Raw genomic sequence first — 27,500 nt, 5'->3', positions numbered from 1 at the left:
AAGAGCGCTGACTTCATTGAGACATAAAGCGAGCAAGCAAATGCATCATTTCTATTCAACATTATAGGTTATAATCCACTGAGGTATTGACTGTCTAGTCCAGAAGTCAGAGAAAGGATCATCACTTTCCCCAAGCTCTGTCACCAGCCCCCCATCCGCCGGGCAGTCTGTAGTCATGACACGTTCTCCATATCATGTTTGCATTTTCGTTCTCCGTATTTTTCTTTTTTACAACTGCCTCTCTCTCCCCATCTGTTATTTTCTCTCTCTCTCTCTCTCTCTCTCTCTCTCTCTCTTTGAGGAAAAATTGCATGTAGATTAGTTTTTTTTGGGAGACGCTAGTGAGTAAATTGATTACTGTTGCTATTAATGTTTTTACTACTATTCTACTACTTATTTTAATTATTTATATTATACTTTGCTCTCCTCTCATGAAATAGATTTTTGATGTCTAAATAAAGGGCCATTTAAACTCAACTCTGTCTCTCTCCCTGCCTCAAGCTACAAGCTGGTGGGATGGTTATCCGCGTTTGCTCATGTATGGAGAATCAAAAAGTGTGCACAGTGAATGATGCTGATGATTTAGTGATGACCTGTGAATTTTTTTTTAATTTTTTTTATTGCTTTGGGACTATAATATGAGACTGTAAAAATATTTCAGTTGTACATTTGTAGCCTAGAGCCACAATAAAAGAAGTTTGAAAATTAATCTTTCTCTCTCTCTTGCGTGTGTGTGTGTGTGTGTGTGTGTGTGTGTGTGTGTGAGACCTGTCTTTACCTGTCTCTGTCCCTTTTGATATAAGCTCTCCCTGCTTTTGTTTTCTTGATTTTCATCCTTTAAAAGGAAATGGTGTTCCAGCTGGAAAACCAAAAAAAGACACTTTCCTTGCACATTCTGTCACTGTCCTTCCATTCACAGCCTGTGTGTGTGTCTTACCTGAAATTATGCAGCAGAAATACTTTTTCTGCTGTTTTTCTTTTGCTCAGCCCCATCTGTCCACTCTTCACTCGCTCTCTGAGAGGCTTAGCAGTTGTATACTCTCCTTTGTACGCTCTTCTTTTTTGTCTTTCTGTGTAATTGTAATCCCACTATCTTATTTTTGGACACCAAATATGTTGTTTGGATTTTTTTTTTTGTGTTTCTTTCTGCATTCCATTGAGAAATAATCAATGTCCCGTTTTTTTTTTTGTTTGTTTGTTTTTTATTCATTTGTAACCTTGGTGCTGAAGTTAAGGGGCTTTGTTTTCTACACAAATCCATTTTGCCTTGTCTGAGGGCCATTGTAACGGTGTGAATAAAACATTTGTGTGTGGCAAACACATCTCCGTGTTCAATCTGATCATGTCACTGTGTCCTACTGGGCGGGGAGTGGGGTGGGGGTCTGGCGGCTACTGGTGGGGGGGGGGGGGTGAGTGCTCTACAGTTGCTCTACTATCCTTCCCCCTGGGAACGGCTACACACGCAGCGCTCTGGCAGATGGCAAATCTCTCTCCCTGGGGTATCGGCAACTTACTGCCCGCACTCATTTTCTCCCTGACTGTGTTCCTGCCTGCCCTTCGTTGTACATGTCTGCTCCCTTCTAGTAGCCTTTTCTTTGACAGACAGCAGAGAGAAGTAACACCACAAGCAAATTGCATCTCCCTCTCTCTCTCTCTCCCTCCCTTCTTCCTCCCCTGCCCTTTTCTCTCTCCTGCATTTCTCTTTCTCCAGTCCGTTTCCTTCCGCTTTTTTTTTTTAAATCCCCTTCGTCACCGTCTTAGTTTTCTTTCCCTCTGTTCTTGTCTCTCTCTCCTGCTTGTTCCTGTCTCGTTCCTCTCTCACTCCATCCCCCCCCCCCGTTTCTCTCTCCTTCTCCCCCCCCCGTTTCTCTCTCCTTCTCCCCCCCCGTTTCTCTCTCCTTCTCCCCCCCCCCGTTTCTCTCTCCTTCTCCCCCCCCCCGTTTCTCTCTCCTTCTCCCCCCCCCCGTTTCTCTCTCCTTCTCCCCCCCCCCGTTTCTCTCTCCTTCTCCCCCCCCCCGTTTCTCTCTCCTTCTCCCCCCCCCCGTTTCTCTCTCCTTCTCCCCCCCCCCCCGTTTCTCTCTCCTTCTCCCCCCCCCCCCCCGTTTCTCTCTCCTTCTCCCCCCCCCCCCCCGTTTCTCTCTCCTTCTCTCTCTTTCCTCCTCTCTGTGTAATTAACAAGGTTTCAGTAACAAACCTTTGGGCTTTGGAGTTGCTATGGTTACCTCACCATCCATACTGTTCTGAGTGTGTGTCTGAATTTAGAGATATTTGTCTTATTCCACTTGTGTGCTTGTGTTTGTGTTCGTGCCTTAATTCAGGTGTTAGGACGGCATTCTGTGAGGGGCATTTTGGTTGCGCTTTCCTTACATGGTTTTGGTTTTTTGTTTTTTTTTGTTTTTATTCTGTGTATGAAGGTATTGCTCATTATGTGGTTTATTGCCAGTGCGTATGGATCTAATGAATTTCAAATGAGAGACATTTAATCAGCGATCAAATTGCTCATTGGCAATGTAGCCACACAGTCTGGCCATAAAGCATTAGTCGCACACAGCCCTCCCTTGGCTCCGGCCTTGGAAGCAAACCACTATCCGTCTCAATGGGAGTCCAACAATGCCTGTTTATTGATATTACACTGGTGGTCAAGGGCCTGTTAATATTGAATTTCCCTTATTATAGTTCTTGTATATTTGTGTATCTGATTAAAATGTGGCTGTATTTGCAACACTGTAATCTCAGTAATATACCCGTGGTGTAATGGAGGTTTGAAGTCCCAGGGGTCCCCTGCGCTGAAGCCGAGTTTAACGACCAGACTGGGTGAATAGCAACCTGATTATGCTGTTAAGAACTCTGATGGTCCACCAGGCGTTCATAATGCCTCTCTCAAGTGACTAGGACCGCACAATCTTCACTACAGTTATTACTGTGATTAACCAGTGCTTACTGTGCTTACGTTTTGGTAACTTTGTCAGCAGACTTGTACTGAGTGGTATGATGTGAGATTTGTTGTACAAGCTGGAAGACAAAATATATACCCTATACCTCAGGAACTGCGCCTGGAGAATCCTGTCAAAAACTCAATTTGCTGATTACAAATCACATCTCTGTGTTTTGATGACACCATTAATCTACGTTTCATGGGCGTACTGGTGTGACACGCTCCGGCGTGCTGCGTTGACGTCCTGCTGGAGGAGACCCTTCTGAAGAGAAAGTAGCCAGTTGCAACCGTGGCGAGCCCCAGATGGCGCACAGTGCATCTCCGAGTTGTGCCTCCCAGAGGCCAGGTCTGCAGATCGGCCCTGCGAAGCTGTGCTTTTACCCGGGCGAACCCTCTGGGCAGACAGAGCCTCGTTCTACAGCCAAACCCTCGGCGCTCAACCTCCCCAGCTAGGCGGCTGTTCAGCAGCAGAGCCAGCAGAAGAGACCAGTAATATTCTTGTAGTTTACGGGTGCCTTTAAACCATTGGACGACCGTTTCCTACCACCCATATGCAAGACAGGTTCAGCAAGAACTGTAGAGAATATTTACTCCTTTATAGAGAAATAATGCTCATTTCTAGCTGGACAAATGTCCAACAGCAGTGTTTCTCACAACCACACAGCATACTGTTAAAAGCGGCACTATTTTTAGCAAATTCCAAATAATTAAAAAGAGAAAACCTCACCCAGAGATGGACCTCATCTACATCTCCCATCCTTGTCCTTATAGTGCTTAGTCTTTCAATTTAACTGACAATGAATTTCACGTTTACATTTTTTTCAAACCTTTGTCAACGTCCGTATATAAAGTTTACCCGAGTATTAGAAATCATAGGCTTAAGTGATTGAACTAAACTTGAGGAGGATTATATATTTGTCTAATTAAAATGTTAAGATGCAGGACAGCACCAGCATAATAGCTCAGACTTGATCATGAATTCTAAGATGAAGGCTGGCAGGTTTCATACTTCTTCATCTTTGTCGTCTTAGCACAGTAATAAGGTTATTTTCTTCTTCTAGCACTGGAAAGTCCAGTATTTGTCATTCTGATGGCTCCTTCCTCTTTTTCTGCTTGTCATTTCAGCCAACAAGACCCTGCTGGGCGGAGGAGGGGGTGAGTCTCTTCTTTCTGTTATTTTCAAAGAGTAAACGAGTGAAACGAAAACCCATTCAAACACGCAAAAACAAAGATATTTGGGGAGAGAGAATTATGAAGTCGCAAAAGAGTGAAGCACAGCGGCAGAAATCAAAGGTGAGAGGGGGAAGAGAGACGCGGGATGAGTGAGAAACTCTGTGTGTGTCTGTCTGTGTGCACACTTGCTACAGGAGCTGTCGAGCCCGGGGCTTTGCACTTCTCTGAACATTAGATGCGTTCATGCGGTGTGTGTGAGAACACGCGATATTCAAGAAGCAAAAGAGTGATTAGAGGCAGAATTTGACACGCTCTAATCTCTCCGCACATCCCACCCATGGTGTAACGTGTTGCCTTCTGACACACAAACACGTGTTTGTTCTCACACACCCATTTACGTGCCATCTCTCTCATGTACATGCATGTAGACATCACCATCATCATCCTCCAGCCCCACACACACCCTTGCTCAGAAATGTACGCCTTAACTTGTAAACGCTTGGAACATTGCGCATATTTACAAGACACCCCTACTGAGCGTACCATTTGGCACTGGCGTCTGTATGTCAAAGGGAAAGATGCCAAAGAAAGGCCGAGGTGTATCAAAAAGATCATGACTGAGTATCTTTAGAATGTCATTCCCTCCGTACAAGACGGCAAACATGACACATCTAATGGCACTACAGATCTGCAAGTGTCTTTTAATATGGGGAAAAGCCTGTGTTTAACTAGTACAAATGACCCCTGTTCATGAACCAGTCCAGGTGTTGCACCTAAGTGTGAAGCTTAAGGTGGTGACTTCAGCATGTCTTCAGTTTTGAAGTCTTAGTCGCATTGAAATCAGAACCCATCGATCACCTTCTGCATCACTGATAACACTGTTAAGATCAGTTTATACTAAGGTCAGGAAAACACTAAAAATAAAAAAAAAACAACACACGTAGCAGGTCCATATGAAAAATGAAAGAGAAACAGTTTGATGTTTGGTAAGGAGCTATTTTGAGACCTCAGATGTGTGGTCTTGGCTCACACTGAATTCTTTGTTTTTTCTTAATCTCATATTATTGATAACCCAGATTAGAATATCAAATGGACAACATTTACCAAATTATCAATTTTTTAAAAATAATCCTGACTCATCCCTCTTTACAATGTATATTATAACTCAAGATGTGATTATCATAAAAGGGGAAGACAATTACTGTTACACTGGCCTCCAAAACATGCAGCAGCTATGTCAACTCACTCCGCCATTGATCGCGCCAAAGATGGTCATTATTTTTTTTAGTTTTAGCGATGGTCCAAAGGCACCGAGTGTCCGTCTTTTTCGTGCGCGAGCTATATTCCCCTTATTTGTGAGCTGACTGCAGCCTTGTCCGACATGCCAACTCAAAGAGTGTATTCAGATCAGATTTTGGTCATCTGGCCAGCTTCAAAAAGAACAGCCTCCTCCGGGAGTCTCCTAGTCATTACAGCAGCACACCTCTTTTGTCTTATTCCAGCAAGTGTTTGAATTCTGAGCAGCAATGAGGAAGATCGTATCCCCTCCAGCTCTCGCCCCCTGCCCCCCCAGCTGTTGACTAGGACCCCAGGCATGGTGGGGTGGATAGGGTAAAAGGAAGCCCAATTTCAGGCTTCTCTTCCATTTTTCATCTTTTCTGACTCTCTTCTCTCACTGTGGAAGGAGTTTGGCCATGATGAGGCCTTTGTGCTGCTGCTGAACAGTGACAGGCTGCAGTGACTGCTTGCAGTAATAATAATAATAATAATAATAATGCATTTTTAAAATATAGAAGCAAGTAGCAGTAGAAAATAAAGTGCAGAGCTTCAGCTCCATCCCTGCCAACTTGGTTACACTCACCTAACTTGTACCTATGGCATCAGGTAAGAATCTGGACAGATAAAATACATACACATGCATGCACATGCAGACACAAACAAAAGAAGCAAAAAGCATCGTCAATCACTTTCTTTTCTTTTTTTAACATGTAGTTGTCTTGCTAAAATTCCCTGCAATCCCTTTTTGCCTCTGCAAATGAAATGTTCTTCAGTGATCCAGAATGAGCTCCCCTCAAAATTCAGGCTTTTAAAGCATCATTATAAAATGATTTAGCGCACACTTTAGTGTTCGCCCTGTTCTAACATCCACCCCGACCTCATGAAGGGCTTGTTAATTAGTTGAAGACATGAGTCATGTGTGTTGGGAGCAGGAGCAGCACAGGAAAAGACCAGGATGAAGACGGATCACGCTGGTCTACCGGACAGATCAGTGGAATGCCTTACAAAAAACTACAAAATAATGAAGAATCTGACACAATAATAGAGGTTAGCAGCTAACTGAAAGATCCAACCAAAACGAATACATGATTTCAGATGATGCACCTTGAGTGATGGGCTCTGCGTTATCCATTGCGAGCAAGTGTTTTTAGACACCATGCCACGTTACTGTACATGGCAAATTTAGTTTCTGAAGTATAAGGAAAAACGAAAAGATTTATTGACATCGCTTGGTCCATTTGACATGGATTTGTACATCGCTGCTGTGTGTCACGCAATATGTGCAGCCTGAACTGCAGAGATATGAGAAGGAATGTTAACAGCTTTAACCAAATCCATGGAGACTGAGAACTTCGAGGCCAATTAAGTGAGTGCTGCTGTTTTGCTGTTAGCTGGAGGCCTACAGTTCACCACGTCTCAGGAGCGTCACAATAACAGCTATGTTGGAATATTTATATATTTATTTTCTTCTCTCTTTTTTTTTTTGTTGTTGTTGACTAAATAGAGATGGCTTGAAAGATGATTAACTTTGAATACATTCGCTATTCCTGCCTGGCCGCCTTTGGCCTGGTTAGCAAGACGTCCTCAAAGCCCCTGTCAGAACGTTTTGAGTAGCGTTAGTATTTTTGGGAGTTTTTTTTAAAGGCGTGATGGTTTTGTTGTTCTTTGGTTTTTCCAGTCTGGTTATTATGTTGATTTTAATCTGACCGTTTGTTTATTTTAAGCATATTGGTTGAGTGGGATGGCACAGACTAGTCGTACATGTTTTTGGCTGAAAAATACAAATCCTGAGGGTGATTGAATGTTTATATTAAAGCCTAATACATCACACTAAAGGCCCTGCACAGTTGTTTTTAAAAATCTGTTAAATAAATAAATGGATAAAAAGAATAATAATAAAATGAATATTTCCACAAATAATCTTATGTATTTCAGTTACCTTCCTTCATTTTGTTTGTCTAAAAATGACATTAAAAGGAGTGTTTTGAATTTTCTTTTTTTCTGTCGCCTTTCATCATTCTGCTATGTGGGCGTGGACGACCGCGGATTGTTGCCTCAGTGTCAGATGTAACCGCCCGGTTAGTAAGAATGGAGCAGACTGGAAATCGCATCCCACGAACGCGGCTTTACTTGTCTGAACCGGAAGAGGTGAAAGGCTGTTAGTGGTCTTGGTCAGCAAAAGAATCCGTGCTGGGTTTAACAGAGGCTAATCAAATTCTCCGGTTCAATTAACGGATGCCACGGTTCATATTTTAAAAGCGCATTTAAAGCGGTATCATCCGTCACTTCAACCCAGGAGGAAATCTGAGCCGTTTTGATTGGGGTCATTTCCTGGAGTAAAATGTAAAGAGTAACCTTTTCCCCCCGCTTGCATCCAAAAACTGAGCGTTGCATGCAAATGCCGTGTCTGTCACTAAAGATGCAGAGTGAGTGAAGTGCGCAGGGTCAGTTGATTTCACAGTTCATGAATTACCAATTAGTATTGTGTATGTCGTCAAACATAACAAGAACATAATAAGAAAGTATAATTCCAGTAGTTGGGGGACAGCATACAAAAAATGTAAAATTTAGAGGTGCAGTGTATAAAATAAATGTTGAGCCGAAGCAGAAATATGAAGATAATCATAAACTTCCTGCTAATATAACATTTCCGAGTAAGGAAAATACTGTGCAGGGTCTTTAACTAATGTATTATTATTAGTTTTAAATTAGAAATGTATTTTTGTAGGTTGAAATTATGTAGATAAGGCATGAAACGTAGGCCATACGAGGTTCTCAGAGCCTTTGCTCTGGGAAACTTGTTTTCTCATATTGTTTGGGTGGCACTGCGGATAGAGTGAGAGACTGACTGAATGAGTGTGCATATATGTGTGTGTGTGTGTGTGTGTGAGAGAGAGAGAGAGAGAGAGAGAGAGAGAGAGAGAACACTGCATTTTTATGTAGTTCATGGAAGTAATGTGCTACGCAAATAAATTGTAATTTCCAACTGTGTTGACTCAGTATTTTGTGTGTGTGTGTGTGTGTGTGTTAGTTACTGTTAAGTGCCTGGCTGTGAGCTAATCAATACTAGTGATAAATCTACACTTCAGATTCCAACTCATCAGGAGTACCTCACTCAAATACACACACAAACATACACTGCCATCACACACACACACACACACGACCAGCACAGACCCACACTCTCTCTTGTATTGATGTGGGTTTTATACAGTCTCTCAAACACAAAGCAAAGCTGTGAAGGCAAATGGGATTGATTTAGTCCTGACCTTCACCTCCTCATTGTAAAACTCTGCTTGTTCCTGTCTCTACATATTGTACTGTGCGCTCTCTCTCTCTTTTCCTCTCCTTTTTCCTTCCCCTCTACCCCTCCATCTCTTTCCCCACTACTCTAACACTTCTGCTCTTTCCCTGTTTTTTTTGTTGTTTTTTTTTGTCACCTGCATACAAACACACCCCTCCTCTTGTTCCTCACACTCTCTGCAAATGTGTGGCTTCCTCTCTCCTCCGTTTGCTCTTTCTCTCCGTCTCTGGCAGTCTCGAGGCACGCGCCATCCTCCTCTCCTGATCCTCCCTTCTTCTCTCCTCTCTAGTCGCGCTCACATGCTCTCACATCCTCTCCACCTTTTTTGAGGGTTCCACTCCTGAGGTTTGTTAAGGCCCTTCATATGCCGGTGATAATTAGGCAGGGACAAACCAAGCAGCAGGGAAGGACTCGGCCCGCCGACATTAACGCATGAGGGCAAGAGTTACCAAAGGCAGGGGTGGAAGGTGCAGGGGGTGGGGAATCTCTCCACAGGTGGTAGTTCTCTACACATGTTATACTAGAGCGAGAAAAGCAAAAATGGACCTTGTGTGGGATCAGAAGCGAGGCAGAGTGTTTCCATCCAAAAGAGTGAACGGGAGTGATGGAAAGGGCGTGGAAGTGTAGCGCAGGCCACTGGATTAGGTCAGGATCTGGGATCTAGGCTGAGATCTCGGGTTCAGATCACCATTTGCTTCTTTTAATTAATCCCCTTCACACCATTACGCCTCCCCAACCAAAACGTGAGAGCTGTAGAGAGAGAACCAAATAATCATTTAACAGATCATTTAGCTAGGTTGATCAAGGTGAGAGTGCTCTGTGGTAGGACTGAGAAATGCTCGGGGCCAGGGTGCACATTGCGTGGCAGCTACTGCATTCACTGCTAATCATATAAAGTTGTCTTCTGTTCGAAGCAGCACCACATGCGAAACATTCTTATCTCCTCTTATTGATTCTTTTGGACAGAACTATAGTCCCAAGAGAACAAAAAGAAACCATTTGTTTTGTGCATCTAGATGCATTTTGTTGGTGGCGTACGTGTCTGCGCGCACGTTTGCGTTTGAGTGCGCTTGTGTTGTGCCGTCCTTGGTTTTGTAGTTTTTTGTTTCGCAAGTGTTTTGGTGGGAAACTGTAGCCAATTCAGTAAAACACAGGGCGAGAGAGTGTAAGTGTTTAGATGTTAAGGGAATTGTGACATGGGCAAGCAGATGTGCATGAGCCAATCAAACGTTTCTGCTAATGGCTGCTATGGTGACCAACTCGGCCAATGACAGGAGCTCCATCACTGACACCAGTCAGTGGCTCTTAATCCAAGCCAGTCCAAAACAAGACTACAAAACAAGATCAGCTGTAAATGAGAGGCTTGTGTACACAGACGTGTGTGCATGTGTGTATTTGTGAGGCTTTGTTGCTGGGGGGGGGAAAAAAAGCATATGGTGTAATAGCATTGTGCCATAAGATTTATTTTTTCCAAGTTACAAGGTCCCACATCGAGTAAGCGCAGAGCCAATTAACACCTGCTAACAAGAAGTCAGCATTTAATCTCTGTGTGTGTGTGTGTGTGTGTGTGTGTTAGTTACCCAGGAAGCGTGTCTGGTCCCCCTGGCCATCTTTCCTCAGTACATTCTCATTATTCTCTTTTCTACCAATAAAGCTCTGACTCGGTGTCTGAGGCTTTTCTCACTTGATTCTCCATCATGCTGCTCCTCTCCCTTCTCTGCTCTTCCGGTATATCTCCCCTCTTTAACTCTTTCTCTCTACAGCTCCTCTCCGTAGTTATGGCCCGCCGTCTTTCCCTTATAGATTTAGAGCATGGTGCTCTTTAAGTGTCAGGGTGTCGAAGGCCCTCGAGCGCTTCGCTAAAATGCTGCTATCCGTTCTGAGAGAAAGCGCACGTTTCTGTGTCAGCATCCCCAAGCTCTGAGCAGAACAGAGGCTCCCTGGAGTGACCCGGGAGTCGATTATTTTACCGTTAGCGCACCTTTACCGCACGCACCTCTTGCTGTCTGAGCTCGTAAGGAACTGAGTTTGTATCTCATTAACCAGCTGTCTCTGCCCCATTAGCCCTTTGTCTTGTTGCCTAGCAATTGTCATAATCATTGTGGGTTTTTCTTTGTGTTCAACATTCTGACCAAAAATAAATAAATAATCGCACCCCTGCAGTGGACGGAGCCATTCATCGCGGCGCAGGACCTCTGCTGAAGAGAGAATGTTCCACTCTGGGAGGGTGCGAAACGGGGGAGGCCAAGATAACCGGCGCCTACGGCCTGCCAGCGAAATGTGAGTGATCTGATTATGAAGCATGTATAGATTCTTAGCGATCAGCATTTACTTTAGTACATTTCTTTCTGCCCCTCTCTACCTCCACCTCATTCACTCCCAACACTCCCTTTGGATTAGATTCAGTTGGAATCATTTTATTGGCACAACCATATTTTGTTTCAGTATGTCAACATAAGAAGTGCTGAGAGCTGTAAACTGTAGGTGTCAGTAACAGTTTGTTTGAAGAGAAATTGTGTGAATTTATGAAATAAACTTGAAAACAGTTATGGATAAAGGGAAGCATACGAGAGAAACCTCCCCGCGGTAGAGCAGTAATTGAATATAGTATGTGCATATTTATTTTGGAGAATGTTCTGTGTGTGTGTGAATTGTTTTGTAAGTGGCTGGGTCAGTTTTTGCCTGTCATACTGTGACAATCAAATGCATATTGTCCAAACAAAGATCTGCGTTCTTGTTTCTTCTCTCTCTCTCTCTCTCTCTCTCTCTCTCTCTCTCTCTCTCTCTCTCTCTCTCTCCTTCTCTCCCTTCCTCTCCCGCTCCTCCTCCCTCTCCCAGAGTGTGTTCAGTAATTATGTAGTCAAACAGTGTTTACAGAAGCAAGTACACTTTAATTTATTCACACACTTAGCAGTAATTTCCCTGCCTAATTTATGACCCTACCCTTCTTACCAAGCTGTGTGGAAACGGAGAGAGCACATGCTCCACTGCCTATACAGCTAGATCACCGCGCATGCACACGCAAACATGTTTGGTGTTCGATAAATTGTTTGATAATGGCCATTACGATATTGGCCTGCAGTACTGGAATATTGGCAAAAACCGCAATATGTAAAAATTGCAGACTTTTTTGGGGGGGTGGGTGTGAACATGCAGTCCAAGCTCAGACATTTCAGTGAGTGCTGTCTCTGTATATTAATTAGTCACAGCTTCCGTCGATCCAACAAACGACATCATTTTGGACAAAAGAATGCTAGCCACTTTTTAATCATCTCGAGTTATATCTAGTTCACCAGTATGTTTTAATATTGTATCGCATATACAATATGTGTAGCCCTAATGCGTACACCACAAACACATATATATTACTTTGAAGTGTACCTCTCTCTCTCTCTCTCTCTCAATGAGCACTGCTGCCATTCCGTCGCTGGCCCTACAAAGTGCAGCGTTTCCCTGCAAGATAAAGCCTCAAGTACTTTTATTAGTCTCATTTAGTACAGTTTTGGAGAAAAGTACTGTGGGACTGCGGTCTCGAGAGACTACTCGCCGGCCGTTGGAACTGTGTGTTTTTCTGAGGTATTCACATTGCTATTGAAGTGATGCCATGGAAAGCCGATGGAACGTGTTTTTGAATTATGCGACATAAACCGTGAAATTCAGACGCGGAGAACTACATCAGGTGATCAGTGTGTGTACAGGTTAAAGATAGTTACTCCTAAAATTTACTAACAGGTGTGCAGTAGAGTTTTTGTTGTGTAAAAAACCCTTGTTCTTGGACCAAAAATTGTCCTGCCAATTGCAGTGTCAGTGGATTGATGTTTTAAGGGACTTGTTCAAAAAGGGCCCACCTTGTTGCTGTTTGTTTGCGTGTGTGAGTGAGTGGATGTGTTTGCGCACACATTTGTGTGGGTAGCTGTTTCTCTTTCTACCTACGCCTTTCACTGTGTGAGGCTGAGGTGTGTGTCTGCCTCCGTCGAGTTCTTGTTTTGACTTTATTTGGAGCGCTGTCTGTGCATTTGTGCCGCGTGTACATGTGCCCGCACGTGCCTTTTGAGTTTGGGTGTGTGTGTGTGTGTGTGCAGGCATTTGTTTGTGATAAATCCCAGCATATGTGTGTGTGTGGTAGCGGGGGGGATTGGGGGTGTTTAGTGGTGGGTGGTAGAGGGATGCTATTTCGTAACAGCTAGTAATTCCAGGTGTGTGAGCAAGTGATAGAGGCAGTAAAGAAGAAACCATGGTGAAAGCTCTGATGGAGCGGAGGGGAGGCAGAAGAAACCATGGTGAAGGCTCTGATGGAGGGGAGGGGAGGGGAGGCAGAAGAAACCATGGTGAAGGCTCTGATGGAGCGGAGGGGAGGCAGAAGAAACCATGGTGAAGGCTCTGATGGAGGGGAGGGGAGGCAGAAGAAACCATGGTGAAGGCTCTGATGGAGGGGAGGGGAGGCAGAAGAAACCATGGTGAAGGCTCTGATGGAGGGGAGGGGAGGCAGAAGAAACCATGGTGAAGGCTCTGATGGAGCGGAGGGGAGGCAGAAGAAACCATGGTGAAGGCTCTGATGGAGGGGAGGGGAAGCAGAAGAAACCATGGTGAAGGCTCTGATGGCGGGGAGGGGAGGCAGAAGAAACCATGGTGAAGGCTCTGATGGAGGGGAGGGGAGGCAGAAGAAACCATGGTGAAGGCTCTGATGGAGGGGAGGGGAGGCAGAAGAAACCATGGTGAAGGCTCTGATGGAGAGGAGGGGAGGCAGAAGAAACCATGGTGAAGGCTCTGATGGAGGGGAGGGGAGGCAGAAGAAACCATGGTGAAGGCTCTGATGGAGGGGAGGGGAGGCAGAAGAAACCATGGTGAAGGCTCTGATGGAGGGTAGGGGAGGCAGAAGAAACCATGGTGAAGGCTCTGATGGAGAGGAGGGGAGGCAGAAGAAACCATGGTGAAGGCTCTGATGGAGAGGAGGGGAGGGGAGGCAGCAGGCAGAGACAACAACTGACCAGAACACGGTTACTCAGTGGTTTTACCGTAATGGTTTGCTGCTGTATCAATGACAATCGGTGCTGTTGGAGATCGGCCTCGAATTGACTGCAGCTCCTTGTGTCGAATGGACATGCAGCTGTCCTCCCCATTCAGAAGAGCCAAGAAGGCATTTCGAGGTCTGTCCTTTCAGCCGTAACTGCACATCCGTGATGGGGAACTCATGGCGCACAGAGCGCGCCTTCTCAGACTTTTTACACCTCCCGGTTAAAAAAAATAAATAAATAAAAAAATCTGTCATGCATCAGATAATAAAAGCAGTGCCGGTTTGCCTGCTTGCCAGTGTGTGGGAAGGGGGCGTAGGTGTCGGAGAGGTCTGGAGGGCAACTGACCCAGAGGATGTGGAGACTGTGTGTGTGTGTGTGTGTGTGTGTGTGTGTGTGTGTGTGTGTGTGTGTGTGTGTGTGTGTGTGTGTGTGTGTGTGTGTGTGTGTGTGTGTGTGTGTGACAGCATTTGTTCCCTCTGCTCACCTGTGTACCAATGCAGACCTGACCAGGGATTCAACCAGCATACAAACAGCAACCATCACTAAGAAGAGAGAAGAGAGGGGAGCGCCTTTAGCAACATGGGCACGCCTGCACACACACTTTCCCTCTCAGGACGCATCTCCCTCTGTGGCCAATTAACACTAATTAAAATCCACACAGGCCAAGCGCGTAGATGCTTTCCTCCCTTCTTCACAGACTAATCTCTTGCTTTCCATTTCCCCTCATTTTCTAGCCCTCCCTTTCTCCGACTTCACACACACGCGCACACACACACACACACACTCTACTTTGTGTCTCATGTGTAAAATGTTCATATTGTTAATATGCCTCTAGTATATTACTATCGGAGACAGGTTCCCCCAGAATAATTTCTCTCCTGAGGTCAAATGTGGCAATGAACAGAAGGTGTGGAGAACAGCATTCACTCATTTTTTGCTGCACTTCAGCACTTAGCGGAGGTGACCGTATCGCTGTCAAACCGTCAGTCAAACTTGTAAATGAGAAGAGAAAACTATAGCGGGCCACAAAGAGGAACAAAGGGGGGGGGAGGGGGAGTTGGGAAAAGAGGCGACACCGTTCAAGTCGAGCACCTTTCAGCCTTTCAGAGTCTCTGTGCTCGTTCTCCTCGACTGCCTTTCTGAAACCAGCGCACCTGCTCTTTATCCAGGGAGGGGCGCGGCTTGGAGCGGGGTGGGGGTTGGAGGGCAGCGGCCGAGTCGCGGCCGCGAGGGAGAGAGGAGGAGAGGCCCCTGCCTGCTCCCTCCCGGGGCTTTGTGCTCCAGACCCGGGCCTCCCTTTGTGCCGGAGGACCCGCACGGCACTGCCGCTCCGCTGCAGCGAGCACGGAGCAGCCTGGCGGAACAGCCACGGCTGGCCGCAGTTCCGCGGCGCTGAGAGAAGCAGGGAAGTTGTGCGCGCGAGCGCGCGTGCGAGCGAGCGCACACATGCATGTGAGAGTCAGTCTAGTTAACATTATAATGCAAAAAAAAAAGAAAAAAAAAGACTAAACCTCTTGAGGTCAAGACCTTGCACAAGGCCAGACCCCCCAAGGCTAAGATCAAGACGCGGTATGTTAAGTACCGCCTACCTACCTGGTAGCAGTCAGCAGTGTTGTGTGTGTAGTCTGTGTGTGTGTGTGTGTGTGTAATATCAGAGGTGGAGCTGAGAATGATCAGGGAGGAGACTGTGTGAGCACTGTGTAGGTGGATGGAGGTGCAGTCTGGCCAGCAAGAGGGAGGGGCTCAGAGTTAGAGCAAGGAAATTACAGGATCCCCATTCACTACCTGTGTGTTTCTCTCTCTCACACACACACACACACACACACACACACACACACACACACACACAGCATGCAAGTCTACAGCCATTAAAGCCACAGGAGGTAGACTAAATAATGGAAACGCCACATGACAAAAATATCTCATTTTGAAGTGACAAAATAGCAATTAACAAGCAATCTGTATGTTTTTCTTAACATTACCTATTATGACAACATTGACTACTATTACAGGGTGTTTTTGAATTTAGCACTTTAATTTGTGTTTCGAACATGACACACGTATGCATGTCTGTTAGATGTAGATGGTGCCTGGAAGTTTGGGTTTGAGTTAAAAGTGCAGTGCACAAGTGGTGATTAGGGATAGTAAATGAACATCTGAGGCCTGCCAAAGAAAGAAAATGGAAAATTAATGTTTCTGATAACACTGGTCTTTACTGAAATTCATCATCAAATCCAAAGTAAGACTCTTGGCTCTCACCAGAGGCTATTAAATTGAGTCAGTGTAGAGCTACGCTGAGTTCTGCCGAAGGTTTTCCGCAGCTTGGCAAATGAAAGGCGGATAACGATGCCATGCATCCTGTCAGCTGCTGTTAGGTGTTGTTCTCTCATGCCTTTCACATTCGTTTTTGTTTTTTTTTTAATTGACTTCCAAGAAGACTTCAAGAAAGTGTCTCTGGACTTTGTGGTAAACAGCGAAACTCTTAAAGTTAGTTGTTGCCATATGTAAAACGTCATTCCTTCTCTGTGTAGTGACATTTGGTAGCTCTGAAGCAATGTATCTAATTCACAAGGAATTCTGTCAGCGTTTCTTTAAATCAGTGTTTTCAATGGCATTGATTAGTCATTGAAGCCATCATGTTGAACATCTACAGCGGAGTATTTACATTACGTGTTGCCATACTGGAAGATATATCTGTTCCTGTTTGTTCCCCCTCTCACATTGCCTGGTTCTGACTGGGAAAATGGGAGAGTGGATTTGTTCTTTTTGAACAGCAACCTTGCTTTCACTCGGGAATACCTCTAAAATGAATACAACGGCATTCCATGAGGAACAGAGACTGTTTGTTCAGGTACAAGGTGATCCTGTTCCGTTCCGGCTATTATGTTCATAAATATCTACATACACTGTAATAGCTTTTCCATTACTTTATCTATGCCCTGAATTTTTTAGATATATTTCCTATAATACCATAGTGCTCGAAGGCAAGAGAAGCTTTCCTTACACACACACACACACACACACACACACACACACACACACACACACACACACTCACAGCATGAGAGAGTTCAGCAGTTCAGCTCTTTTACCCCCGGGGCTTTTGTCATTTAACATGCTTTAACCTTTAGCTGCACCTGGGTTTATAAAACACACACATACACAACCTTTCCTCTAACCCTCTGTCTTTTTCTGCTTCCTCTGCCCACCCACTCATATACCCACACACACACACACACACACACACACACACACACACACACACACACATTTCTTCATCTGGTTGCTTCAAGTCCCCACGTCCTTTTTTTTCAAACCTTATTTTACCGGGGAAAGGTGGATCGGGAATGTATTCTCATTTCCCAGCATGCCCCGGGGGGTTGGGGATGGTGACGGCACCGGGCAGAGCAGTGGTGGTCAGTGGAGGGCCCGAGAGACTGGAAGACGCTTCTCCTAGTCTCACCGTCGGGTGCCTTGGCTGCGATTTGAAGAGGTACCTATCTCACCGAGCCGCCTCTGGCGCCTCAGCCGTGTAGCTCACCCCTAAGCTACTGTTTCGAGTTCCCCTTGCGCACCGAGTCGACGTTTGGGGCGAGACGTATGAGGCCACAGGTGTAAACGCAGTGGTAAGCAAACGCGGCCGGGCAGTAGCCAGGCACTCGCTGACCGAGGAGAGGAGGCGTGGGAGGGTGGCAGAGGTCACGGGGAAGGGAGAACGAGTGGCGTCAACTGCCAAAGCCAAGGGGAGCGGAGGGAAAACCAGGAGCAGTTACGGGGAGAAGCAGAGGAGAAGTTGTCTAGACTGACGGAGCGTGTGGGTTGCCTGCTGGGAGAAAGTGAGAAGATGGGAGACCGCGACGGCGTTTTGTGATAAGTGTGTGAGATCCCTGCCCATTCTTGTCGTGCTTCGGTGCGTCTTCTGTTGTTGGTGTAATTTTGCAGACATCGGTGAGTTAATCCCCTCACCTGTCTGCTGCTGGAGTTGGACTGCTGAAGGTGGTGCAATGGAGTGGTTGTGGCCAAGAAAACCAAAATGGAAGGCTTGTTAAAAGGCAAAGTGACAAATATAAGAGGCGTGAAGGACTGAGTGAGAGCGAGTGAGTATGCTAGGCACCTAGAAAATGTTAAATAAAGGTTAACCTTAAATTCCATGTCTCTCTCTTTCAGATGTGATTCACACTGTGGGGCCAATTGCTCATGGCTCAGTGGGTGAGGGAGAGAGGCGAGCACTCCGAGAATGCTATTATAACTGCCTGCACACAGCCACTAAGAACCGGCTACGTACAGTGGTGAGAGAACAAACACACAGAGGAACTATAAATACCTGTACACAACTCCACAGAGCCATCTAAGACATTAGGTTGTGATGCACACTCAGTACTCTTCTGAGTGCATAAGGCCAGCCATATATGGACCACATTCGGAAGCATGGCTCTTTCGTTTCAGACAGATCAAAATTTTGCAGAACGGATGCATACAACACCATAAAACGACAGTCTGGCACACCCGCACCCACATTAACACATGCTCACACCGGTACAGAACACCCAACTCCACACACACACACACACACACCACCGCGCATACGTAAAGCGCTCATGTCGGCCGCTTAGCCGCTATTCTTCAACACAACAGTTTAACTTTTTTAACAGCCTCGCAATGTCGCCCTAACCTTGTTATTCAGACACCTTTGCCTACCAAATCTTCCGTGCAGTATACATCAGCATGTGTTTTAAAAAGAAATGTATTTAAATGTAAGCAGGCAGTAGTAGCACACGTGAAACTACCTGCAGAGCTTCCACTGGTCTCCATGGTATGACTTCTGTCTATTTTTATTTAGCGCTCACCCACACTTTTGCGTTTGGCAAGAGCTCACATTCGCTCACTGAATCATTAGACAAGTCAAAGAGGGTTTTCTGTGTACTTCCACGTGAAGGTTTAGGTAGCACGTTTGAGCCTCACAAACCCACCGGCGTAAAATCGGTGAAGCCCTGCCCCTGTGGTTGAAGTGGGCCTTCCTTTCTTTGCACATGCATCATGAAATTTTACAGCATGTCTGCATTCTCTAATGCGTCGACAACTCCCATTTCCTCCATTACTTTGTATGTGAACCAATTACCAAGACAGGCTTAGAGTGCGATCTAACAAACTCTGAAAAGCACACGAATGTGGGTGTCGAGCGGGCATCTTGGAGTATAGTCAGGCCCTGGGCTTGCTGGGCTTTTTAAAGGTGCCAGTGGCAACTGGGCACAGTGAATGCACCAAAACACAGGGCACCTCATTAAATCATTTCCAATATGGGATGAATGAGGTGGCTCAGGCTATAATGGTACAATGTGCTACCCACAATGCACTACACTCTTACCTGTACGGGGTATAACAGAACCAGACCATACAGGGTCATCTGTCTGCATCATTGTGAAGTCCCGGAAGGCATTGGCAGTGTACGAAGCCAGATCAGTACTGGGCTTTCGATGGCTGGGGAAAGGTTGAGGGACACCTGCCGCATAGCTACAGCTGTACGGGCGGGGGGGCGCGTTCTGCCGGCGTACTCAGGGGTCAAAGGATGTGTTGAGATTGACTGCTCAGGCGGGGCTCACGTCATGCATTTTCTTGAAGGGGGAAAACGCGAGGCGCGCTCCACTGGTTTTCACCGCCAGTGGGTTCATGCGGCGCGTTTTTGCAAAGGCTGCGTCCGAGCAGGTTTTGTTGCCAGGCAGCGATGTGCCTTCGAGGTGTCAATCAACTTTGTGTTACTTGCATGCTAATTATAACCTACAGAACAAATCAAAACGAAAAACTCTAATCCAACATCTCATGTGCCACACTAATAAGACCCCCAAGCCTCATGTTTTTTAATCATGTAAACACGGCTACATGTTTACAGTTGTCACTAACGGCCCACCCTGCCATTCGTCTGATCTGTCGGCACACAAAAACATTGTGAACTGGAGTGCAGGAAGTACAAGGCGAAAATGGAGCAAAACGCATCACTTCCATTGAGGGAAAAAAACTGGCCTAAACATGATGGGAACCCCACCTTAACATCACAGGGGAGGTTATTCCACTCATGGCATGTGTCCCCAAACGAGAATCGCTACTTTCAAAAAGTCATTTTGCTGTCGTAGGGCAAAAATCATCTTGGAGTTGTTTAAGGGTCAGGGAATGCAGATCTGGTTTGCAGCATTTTATAAAGACACCGTCAACCGATCAGCCTCGGGCGGTTCGCACACAGCACTGATATCTGTATGGTCAGCTTTAACACTGGGGCACCACATGGCCTTTATTCGGTTAACGCCATAGTGTGCTGAGCTGTTTTCATAACTAGAGGGGGTCTAGCAGTACATCACAGGATTTTCTGGTCGTGGAGTGTATACAAGCTGCGTGGCCTCTAATGAAATATATAAGAAGCGCAGTTATCTAGTAATAGTACTTGCATTACTGATATTCAACATGGGTATAGGACTTACTGCTTATTGCATATGCCTTAGTTTCTTTAATCAGATTGTTTGTCCTGCATCTAATCAGATCCACAGCTGACATTTTGTAGAAACAGATGTCCATTTGGCACAGATGAAACTGGAATTAAAATCTGTGTAAATGTGTAATCATCTGGGAAATCTTCATTAAGAGGAAACATTTAACTGTGTGTGCACTGAGTGTTAACTATAAGTGAGGTGTGCATGCATAGCTGTGTTTGAGTATTAAATGTTTAGTCAGGTTAAGGTGGTTGTTTTGCTTTATAAACCACATTATAACAGACATTAAATAAGTTACTGTACAATGGGGAGTGGGTGTGATTAAGATGTCTGTGCGTTGAGAATGTCGCTGTCTTTATGCAACTGAAGTTTGTTTTTGATGTCTGTCTATTTTAGGCTTTTCCCTGCATTTCCACCGGAGTGTATGGTGAGTGTCAGATTTCCATAGAGACTCTTCATGAATATTTTAAGCCTTGTTTCTTTCTAATTTCTTGGCATTTACTTTTATTTGTGTACAATTTCATGCATTTCTACTAGCAACAATGTTGCATGTGTTGGTCTTAATGATATCTTGTTGTTGTTGTTTTTTTTTGTTTTTTTTTTTATCAGAAACGATTTTTCTTTGCTCGTGTATAAAGTAGTCTGTGGTTTCTCAGTGTGGTCATAACGTGATGCCTGTGTTTTTTCATAACACAACTGGCTATCTGTAGTATCTTGCATGGCAAAAACGCATTTCATTCAGAAATAGTAGCAGTGGATATCACTTGCAATGCTGTGTGGGATTATTTCGATTAAGAGAATGATTAGACATGGAGATTTAAAGATTAGGAGCGAGAGCATGTCAAGGGAATTATAATCCCAGCATGTCGTGATTAAGGTCAGACCCAACACCATCTCTCAGATCCAATGTGGTCTCCCTGCCAGAAAAGCTCTAATCAAACAAACACAATGTTATCTCCGCAATTCATTTACAATGTAAAATTTAAACACGTAATCCAAAATATAAATAATGGTGGGTTTGTTTGTTTTTTTTGTTTGTTTTTTTTGTTTTTTTAGCAAAGTACTACATTGATAGTATATGATGCAGATCTGCGTAATGGGTGTGTGTTAATGTGTGACGTAATTGCATTTAATGTGTGTTTTGTGTGTGATGAAGGATACCCACCTGAGCAAGCAGTGGAAGTGGCTCTGAAAACAGTGAGAGAATACTTGGAGGAACACCACGCACAGGTGGGGGTGTGTGTGTGTGTGTGTTTGGGTGTGAGGGAGAGGGAGACTCCCTGTTGGTGTTCTTCTATTTTAGCTGCTGCTGTTATTGTTTGGTGCTGCACAGCACATGATGTTTAGATGGTGGCCACAGAGGGGCTTTATCTTTTAAGTCAGCCTGTCAACATATCCACACACGCTCATTATATAAACAGATCCACAATCTCTCCCGTAAGAACACAAGCAGAGATGAGCCCATGGGTTTTAATTGGTTCCTGGCAGGACAAGTGGATGCTATACCCTGGCACACACTGAAGTGAGGGGTTGGAGTAGATTTAACAAGCAATGAAGCATCATGTAAACTATGTATCCATCCTACTATGTCTATAGTTCTCTCTCTCTCTCTCCCTCGCACTCAGTCAGTCACTCCATGTCTCTCTGTCCTCTGTCTCGCTGTGTTCCTCTGTCCGTCCTGTCTTGAGGTGCGTGTTGCCTTACTGGCATTTCCTCTCCTACTTCAGTGACAGAGATGGACTAATTAGAGTCCTAATGAACACACACACACACACACACACACACACACACACACACACCCTCCCCCCCGTCTTCAGCCCCTATACACCACCTACATACACACAGAGAGATGGCAGAGCATTAGTCGTTGAAGAGAAGGAAAGACTGCAGGAAGTGGGAAGAGACAGACAGACGGGTGAGGCGAGACGAGTCCTGTTTGGGGGGGGGGGCGGTGATGTTGGTGGCTGGAGCAGAGACTGCAGTGAGGGCCTACAGAACCATGATTAGAAATGGGAACAGCCCACCTGCCCTCATTGCTGTTGTCATGGAGATTCTGGAGGGGGGGGGGGGTTCAGGATGCCGGCGTGGCTTCGGGGAAGGAGGGGGGGGGGGGGACACCGCCTTTGTGCACAGCCGCCTGTGGGAGAGAACGCCGGGCCAGAGCCTGGTGAAGGGTGACGAACACCCAGACCACAGGAGCCCGGCTGCGAGCTACGTGTGGTTTAATGGACCTACTGTGTGGGTGTGTGCACGCATGCACACGTGCGTATGCATGTGTGTGGCCAAGAGATGCTTGGTGTCGGGTTTTAGGGTTCGGAATAAATGAACTGTGCTTCAGTTTACCCTCTTCTTCATCAGCTCCTTTAGAACATATGAGTTTGTAGAGGCTGAACACACTTCATTACTGCAATAAACTGAGGCAGTCATTAGGGAAGATGGAGAATATTATTTTCATTTTTTTGGATTGGGCAATATTGGTCCATTTATCTCCGGGCTAAGACTATTATTGCAGGAGGTCTGTTTAGTATTTCCAGCCTGCCCTGTCAGTTGCTCTCTTGCTGTCTGCAGTGTTGGTTTGTTTTTGTGTCTCGTCAGATGGACCGGGTCATCTTCTGCGTGTTCCTCAAGGCAGATGAGGAGCTATACAGGAATAGACTGCCTGCGTACTTCCCACAAGGTCTGTCTCCCTCCCCGTTAGCTTTTATTCATTCGCCTCTCTTTTACAGACATTGTTTCTCCTACTCTCTCTCTCTCTCTCTCTCCCTCCCCCCCCTATTGCTCTTTCACACACATGCATGCGCACACGTACACACATACACACACAATCTCTTTGCTACAAGGCTTTTTCAGTGCCACCAGCCATAACTCACTCTGAGCCCTTTGTACAATAGATATGTTCAGAGATCTGGTGTTTTGTGTATTGTTTTGATAAGCGCAGTACAGGCCATGGGACTGGATTGCCATTTGTAATTATCCATAATATAAAGGTCTCTAATTGACCCATGGTTATTTTTGCTTCTTCAAAGAGTAGTGTTTAGTGCATGACTATTAAGGCAAAAGTAGACTTATTCAAGACCACCGAGAAAGAAAGGCCAATCAGCATTGTTCCTCGCCAAAACCTCATGTGTGTCCCCACCCCTTTAGCCTGCTGACCAATCAGAGTGCCCGTTCTGAGCACAGGTAAATGGCATGGTATGCCGTAACCTATAGTTGTGTTTTAATGTTGTGTTTGCCTGGAAACCAGATAATCTAAAGAATGTAGTTTTTAATAAAACCTTAGCAGTTGCTTAGCAGTAGCTGCTGTTTTACAGTGTTTTACTAGTTTGCAGTGCTAACAAACTAACACTGATTAAATTAACATTTTAATAGTGCAAATTTGTTTCTTTTGCAAAGAAATTGTTTTTTTTTTTTTTTTTTTTAAAGAACCAACAGGGTGTGTGTGTGTGTGTGTGTATGAGAGAGAGTGTCTAAAAATTGCAGTAAAGTACACAAGGTTTTCAGACAAACAGGACGTTTGGGACAGACTGTGCACAGCTGGTGAAGTACCTCTATCTGAAATGTCCTGTTTCTCTGGAAACCTTGTGCTTCACTACAATTTTGAATAGCTCTACATCTTTTATTACAGTACACTACAGAACTAATACAGAACTTTATTTATATATATATATATATATATATATATATATATAAATAGAGAGAGAGAGAATGAGAGTGAGAGAGACCACCATTTTATTGATCCCGGAGGGAAAGTCAAGAGAAATGGAGAAATATAACTGCTTGGCTTTTTTATTCTAAACAGTGGTTTTATAATGTACTAACTTCAATATTGAATTGATTAATTCCTTTCATCTATTCATTTCATCGTGCTCTTGTCAGTCGATTAACAGCTGCTGCTGCAACCCTGTTCCGTGCTAGTGATGCTGCCTGTCGTGTGACGTCTGTGTGTGATGATCCCTTTGACATCTCACCGTTGACGCGGTGCGACTCAGACGAGCGTGTTTCTCCCCTGCAGGCGCGTCTCTGAAGAGCAAATTATGAGTGGACGGAACCGCAGTGGACGCCCGAGCTCTGGCCGTTCCCGTCCCTTGCTGTTCCTCCCTGCCCCTCAGGCAGACCCGATTCCCTGCGTCTCCACCTGCTGATTGATTGATTTCTCCCCCGCCCCCTTTTTTTTTTTTTTTTTTTTTTTTTTTTTTTTTTTTTTTTTCTTCTTTTTTTGTGAGCATATGTGTCAGGCTTTGTTTAAGTTCTCCTGATGGCTGGATTTTCACTGGATTCCACTTGGGATGCTCAGCGCGGCCCGTGTGAGCAACGCGAGGAACCCAGGAAGGCCAGTGTTTCGCTTCTCTGCGGTAGCTGGTGTCCAAATTCTGCCCATTCAAATCTCAGTGCGGAACAACGGGTTTTTACAAGGTTTATTCATTGCACTGTCTCAAAGGTACAATTAGCAAATTTTATGGTATCACCATGGATACGCACGCCCTCATTTTGAATTACTGTAATGGAGTTTAAAGTGAAATGTGAATGTAACTCGCACAGCCCATCATAATACCAGGAATGAGTTTAAAATGGAATAGGCCGTAGAGTAACCCACTCATTGCAGTTCTGTAGGGGCCAATGCCTGTAACGCTTAACCTACAATAGATTTGCACTGTTTCTCCTCTTCCAGTGTACTTTATGTCACTCGCTATGATGAAGGATCCTCATTAAAGCCCATTCCTCCTGCTGAATCAACAGCCAGTCTTGCTTAGCACGACTTTCATTAATAACGCACTGAACCTCGGAGGCAGCAGGAAGCGATGCCGTGTAGTGCAGTGGAACGCTTAGCGGCACACCAGTCAAATGGAAATATTGATTTTAAATCAGTGCTGTAATGCTGATTATCAATACGATAATGACTGAATCAATTCCATAATGTTGATGATGACTGTAAAGCCGGCCAATCTCAGGAGAGGGCCACGCTCCTAATGTGCTGCTTTATGTCTTCACGTCATTGTCTCCCACTACAATCCCTCACTTAGAGGTTTTCTAAATGGCGCACACTTCATCTCTCCCAGCTCCACTCCTTCTGTCCGCCTCCCCCGAGGAGGTAACGAGCAAATGATAGGCAGTGGAGGGAGTGGAGGAGGAGGAGGAGGAAGAGGGGGTGAGAGGAAGAGTCTGATGAACTCATCTGTAGCCATGTTCATTTTTTAATAAGGAGTGGGCAGCTCAGATACTGTCATCAGATGAGACGTGTGTAATGAGAGAACTGAGGAAGAATGGGCAGGAGAGAGTGAGGGAGTGAAAACGAGAGAGAGAGAGAAAGCACCGCAGAGTAATTATCTTAAATCGAGACTTCATCCCTGTCCCATCAGCTTTCTCGTTTCCTCCCTCATGTATCTCTCTCTCTCTCTCTCTCTCTCTCTCTCGCTCTCTTTCAATCTATATAGCGCTTTCTGAAGTGCTGTTTAATTTGCACTATTGGCGCGCTAAATGCCGGCATGGTAGCTACTGAAATAGTAACTCCTCACTGGAGACGAGATGCTTTGGACTGCATGCCAGCAATGCCGCCATGGTGACGTACTACTCAGAGAGGGGGAGAGCGAGAGCGAGAGACTGGATCTTCCTTTTTTTGTTTAACCTGATCCCTCGTCCCTGTCCCCATGCCAGCACCGCTCCTGTTCAGTCGTCTCATCTCTTTCCGTGTCGGAAAGTCGCGCTCCCTTTCGCCGCCTTGCCTTTGCGTTCCGTCTCCTCCTCAAGCTCTGAGAGGATAGGCGAGCGCTGAAGGTTATGGTCGGTCAACTCCTTTGCTCCCTCTCCCTCTTTGTCTCGCCGTCTCTCTGTCCCGCTGCCTCGGTCCAGTAGTTTCCCTTTCGTCTAAATCAGATATCTCGAGCTTCGGTCCTGGAGTGTGCCACGGTGCTCGCCTCAGTTCACGTAGGGTCTGATAATTAGCCGACGAGTTGAATCGGGTGCGTCATAGCAGGGAACCGTCGGGGTGTGCAGTGCCATGGACCTCCAGCACGCGGAGGGGTCAGAGGCCTACGGTACAGGGAGCGGAAAAGAAGCCTACTGAGTCGGGCTCTGGGAAGCCATGGGTGTGGGTGGGCATTGGTGTTTGGGGTGGGGCATAACGTTGTAGGTTAAGTTGGTGATGTTTATGGATGCCGATTGGCCGGGAGGGAGTGAATGAAATGAAAGTGGCTCTTCAGCAGAAGCCAGGACGCTCTGCTGCCCCTCCCAATCAGTGTGTTGATTTACTACCTGAAAGCCTGTCAAACCGAGAGAAGTGAGGAGGGTGTGGGGTTTGACAGGGTGGAGGAGAGATGGAGGTAGGAGGTTATTCCTAATACCCCCGCCCCCCCCCCAGCTCCTCTGACCCAAAATAATGTCAAAATTGTGATTCAAGTGTAGCATTGAGACAAGTAAGTAGTCTGCACCTAAAACCTCATAAAAGCTTGTTCTTCTTGAAGCCTTCCATTGTTTTGTTCAGTAGTAATGCGTCTGCCTCTGAGCTGTATGAGAACCTTATGAGTGGTATGAGAGCCGTGAGTAATTTCATTTTGCCGGTGTGCATGAAGTGCTGCTGTCTAGCTATCGGTGCCCTGTGTAGTCTGCATGCTGTGTTTCTCACACTGTATTGTGTCTACTGAAATATTAACCATGTTTACTTCAGGGTAGGGAAGCATGCCTGGGACAAAGAGCAATATAGAATCTCAGCTTCTCATTTTCTCCCTGTCTGACTCTCACCCACACAAACACGTATGTACATCTTTATCAAAATCCTTCACAAGTCTCCAAATCTTCTCATCTTGGATCAGAATGACATGTTCCCGCCAAATAATATTCACAAAAGTCAAAGGAATAATGCCATCAAAGCCATCCCCCATTTACTAGAGAATTAAAATGAAAGAACTGGAAAAAAAATGTATCTTTGCTGTTTTCATTGTCCTGCTTTGTTTTTGTTTTTTGTTTTTTTTTATGTGCGTACATTAAATCATTGTATAGCATATTACTCTATACTCAGAAAAGCATGGAGTGTCAGTTATATATGATGTGTGCTTCTTGTCATAAAACTGCAGTATCTTACCAACTTAATTAAACGCTTGTTATTCAGACGTGTTCTTTTCCATTTTTTTTTTCAGTTGGTGCTGGGCTGTGGGGTGACGTCTTAGCTTTGTTCAGAATAAAGTTAAATAAGTGGTTTTTTTGGTTTTTTTATTTATTTATTTATTTATTTTTTTATCTACTCCTCCACTACATTGGTGTACACAGGAGAGTTATTTTTAATATAAATGTATTACCTAATTATGGCATAGTGTAGTTTGTCA

At 45.2% G+C, this 27,500-nt stretch overlaps 1 protein-coding gene across 3 annotated transcripts in view; it reads left to right on the top strand.

The window, feature by feature from the left end:
• The window catches only part of macrod1 (mono-ADP ribosylhydrolase 1), a 62,034-nt gene extending 34,749 nt beyond the window's left edge, over positions 1-27,285 (top strand). The window contains exons 4-11 of one of the 3 annotated variants that reach the window (XM_027003562.3): positions 4,061-4,090; positions 10,854-10,970; positions 17,873-17,994; positions 20,581-20,611; positions 21,341-21,414; positions 22,780-22,861; positions 23,329-23,364; positions 24,197-27,285. In XM_027003562.3, the coding sequence (XP_026859363.2) occupies positions 4,061-4,090; positions 10,854-10,970; positions 17,873-17,994; positions 20,581-20,611; positions 21,341-21,414; positions 22,780-22,861; positions 23,329-23,336 (464 nt within the window). In that variant the 3' untranslated portion in view covers positions 23,337-23,364; positions 24,197-27,285. The remainder of the gene's footprint in view (positions 1-4,060; positions 4,091-10,853; positions 10,971-17,872; positions 17,995-20,580; positions 20,612-21,340; positions 21,415-22,779; positions 22,862-23,328; positions 23,365-24,196) is intronic. The other 2 variants (XM_027003561.3, XM_081698808.1) reach the window with 2 other exon arrangements.
• Positions 27,286-27,500: the final 215 nt, after the last annotated feature.

This window comes from Electrophorus electricus, chromosome 16, assembly GCF_041902795.1.
Source record: "Electrophorus electricus isolate QZ-2024a chromosome 16, ASM4190279v1, whole genome shotgun sequence".
NCBI lineage: Eukaryota > Metazoa > Chordata > Actinopteri > Gymnotiformes > Gymnotidae > Electrophorus > Electrophorus electricus.
This window is presented reverse-complemented; position numbering and strand designations above follow the sequence as displayed.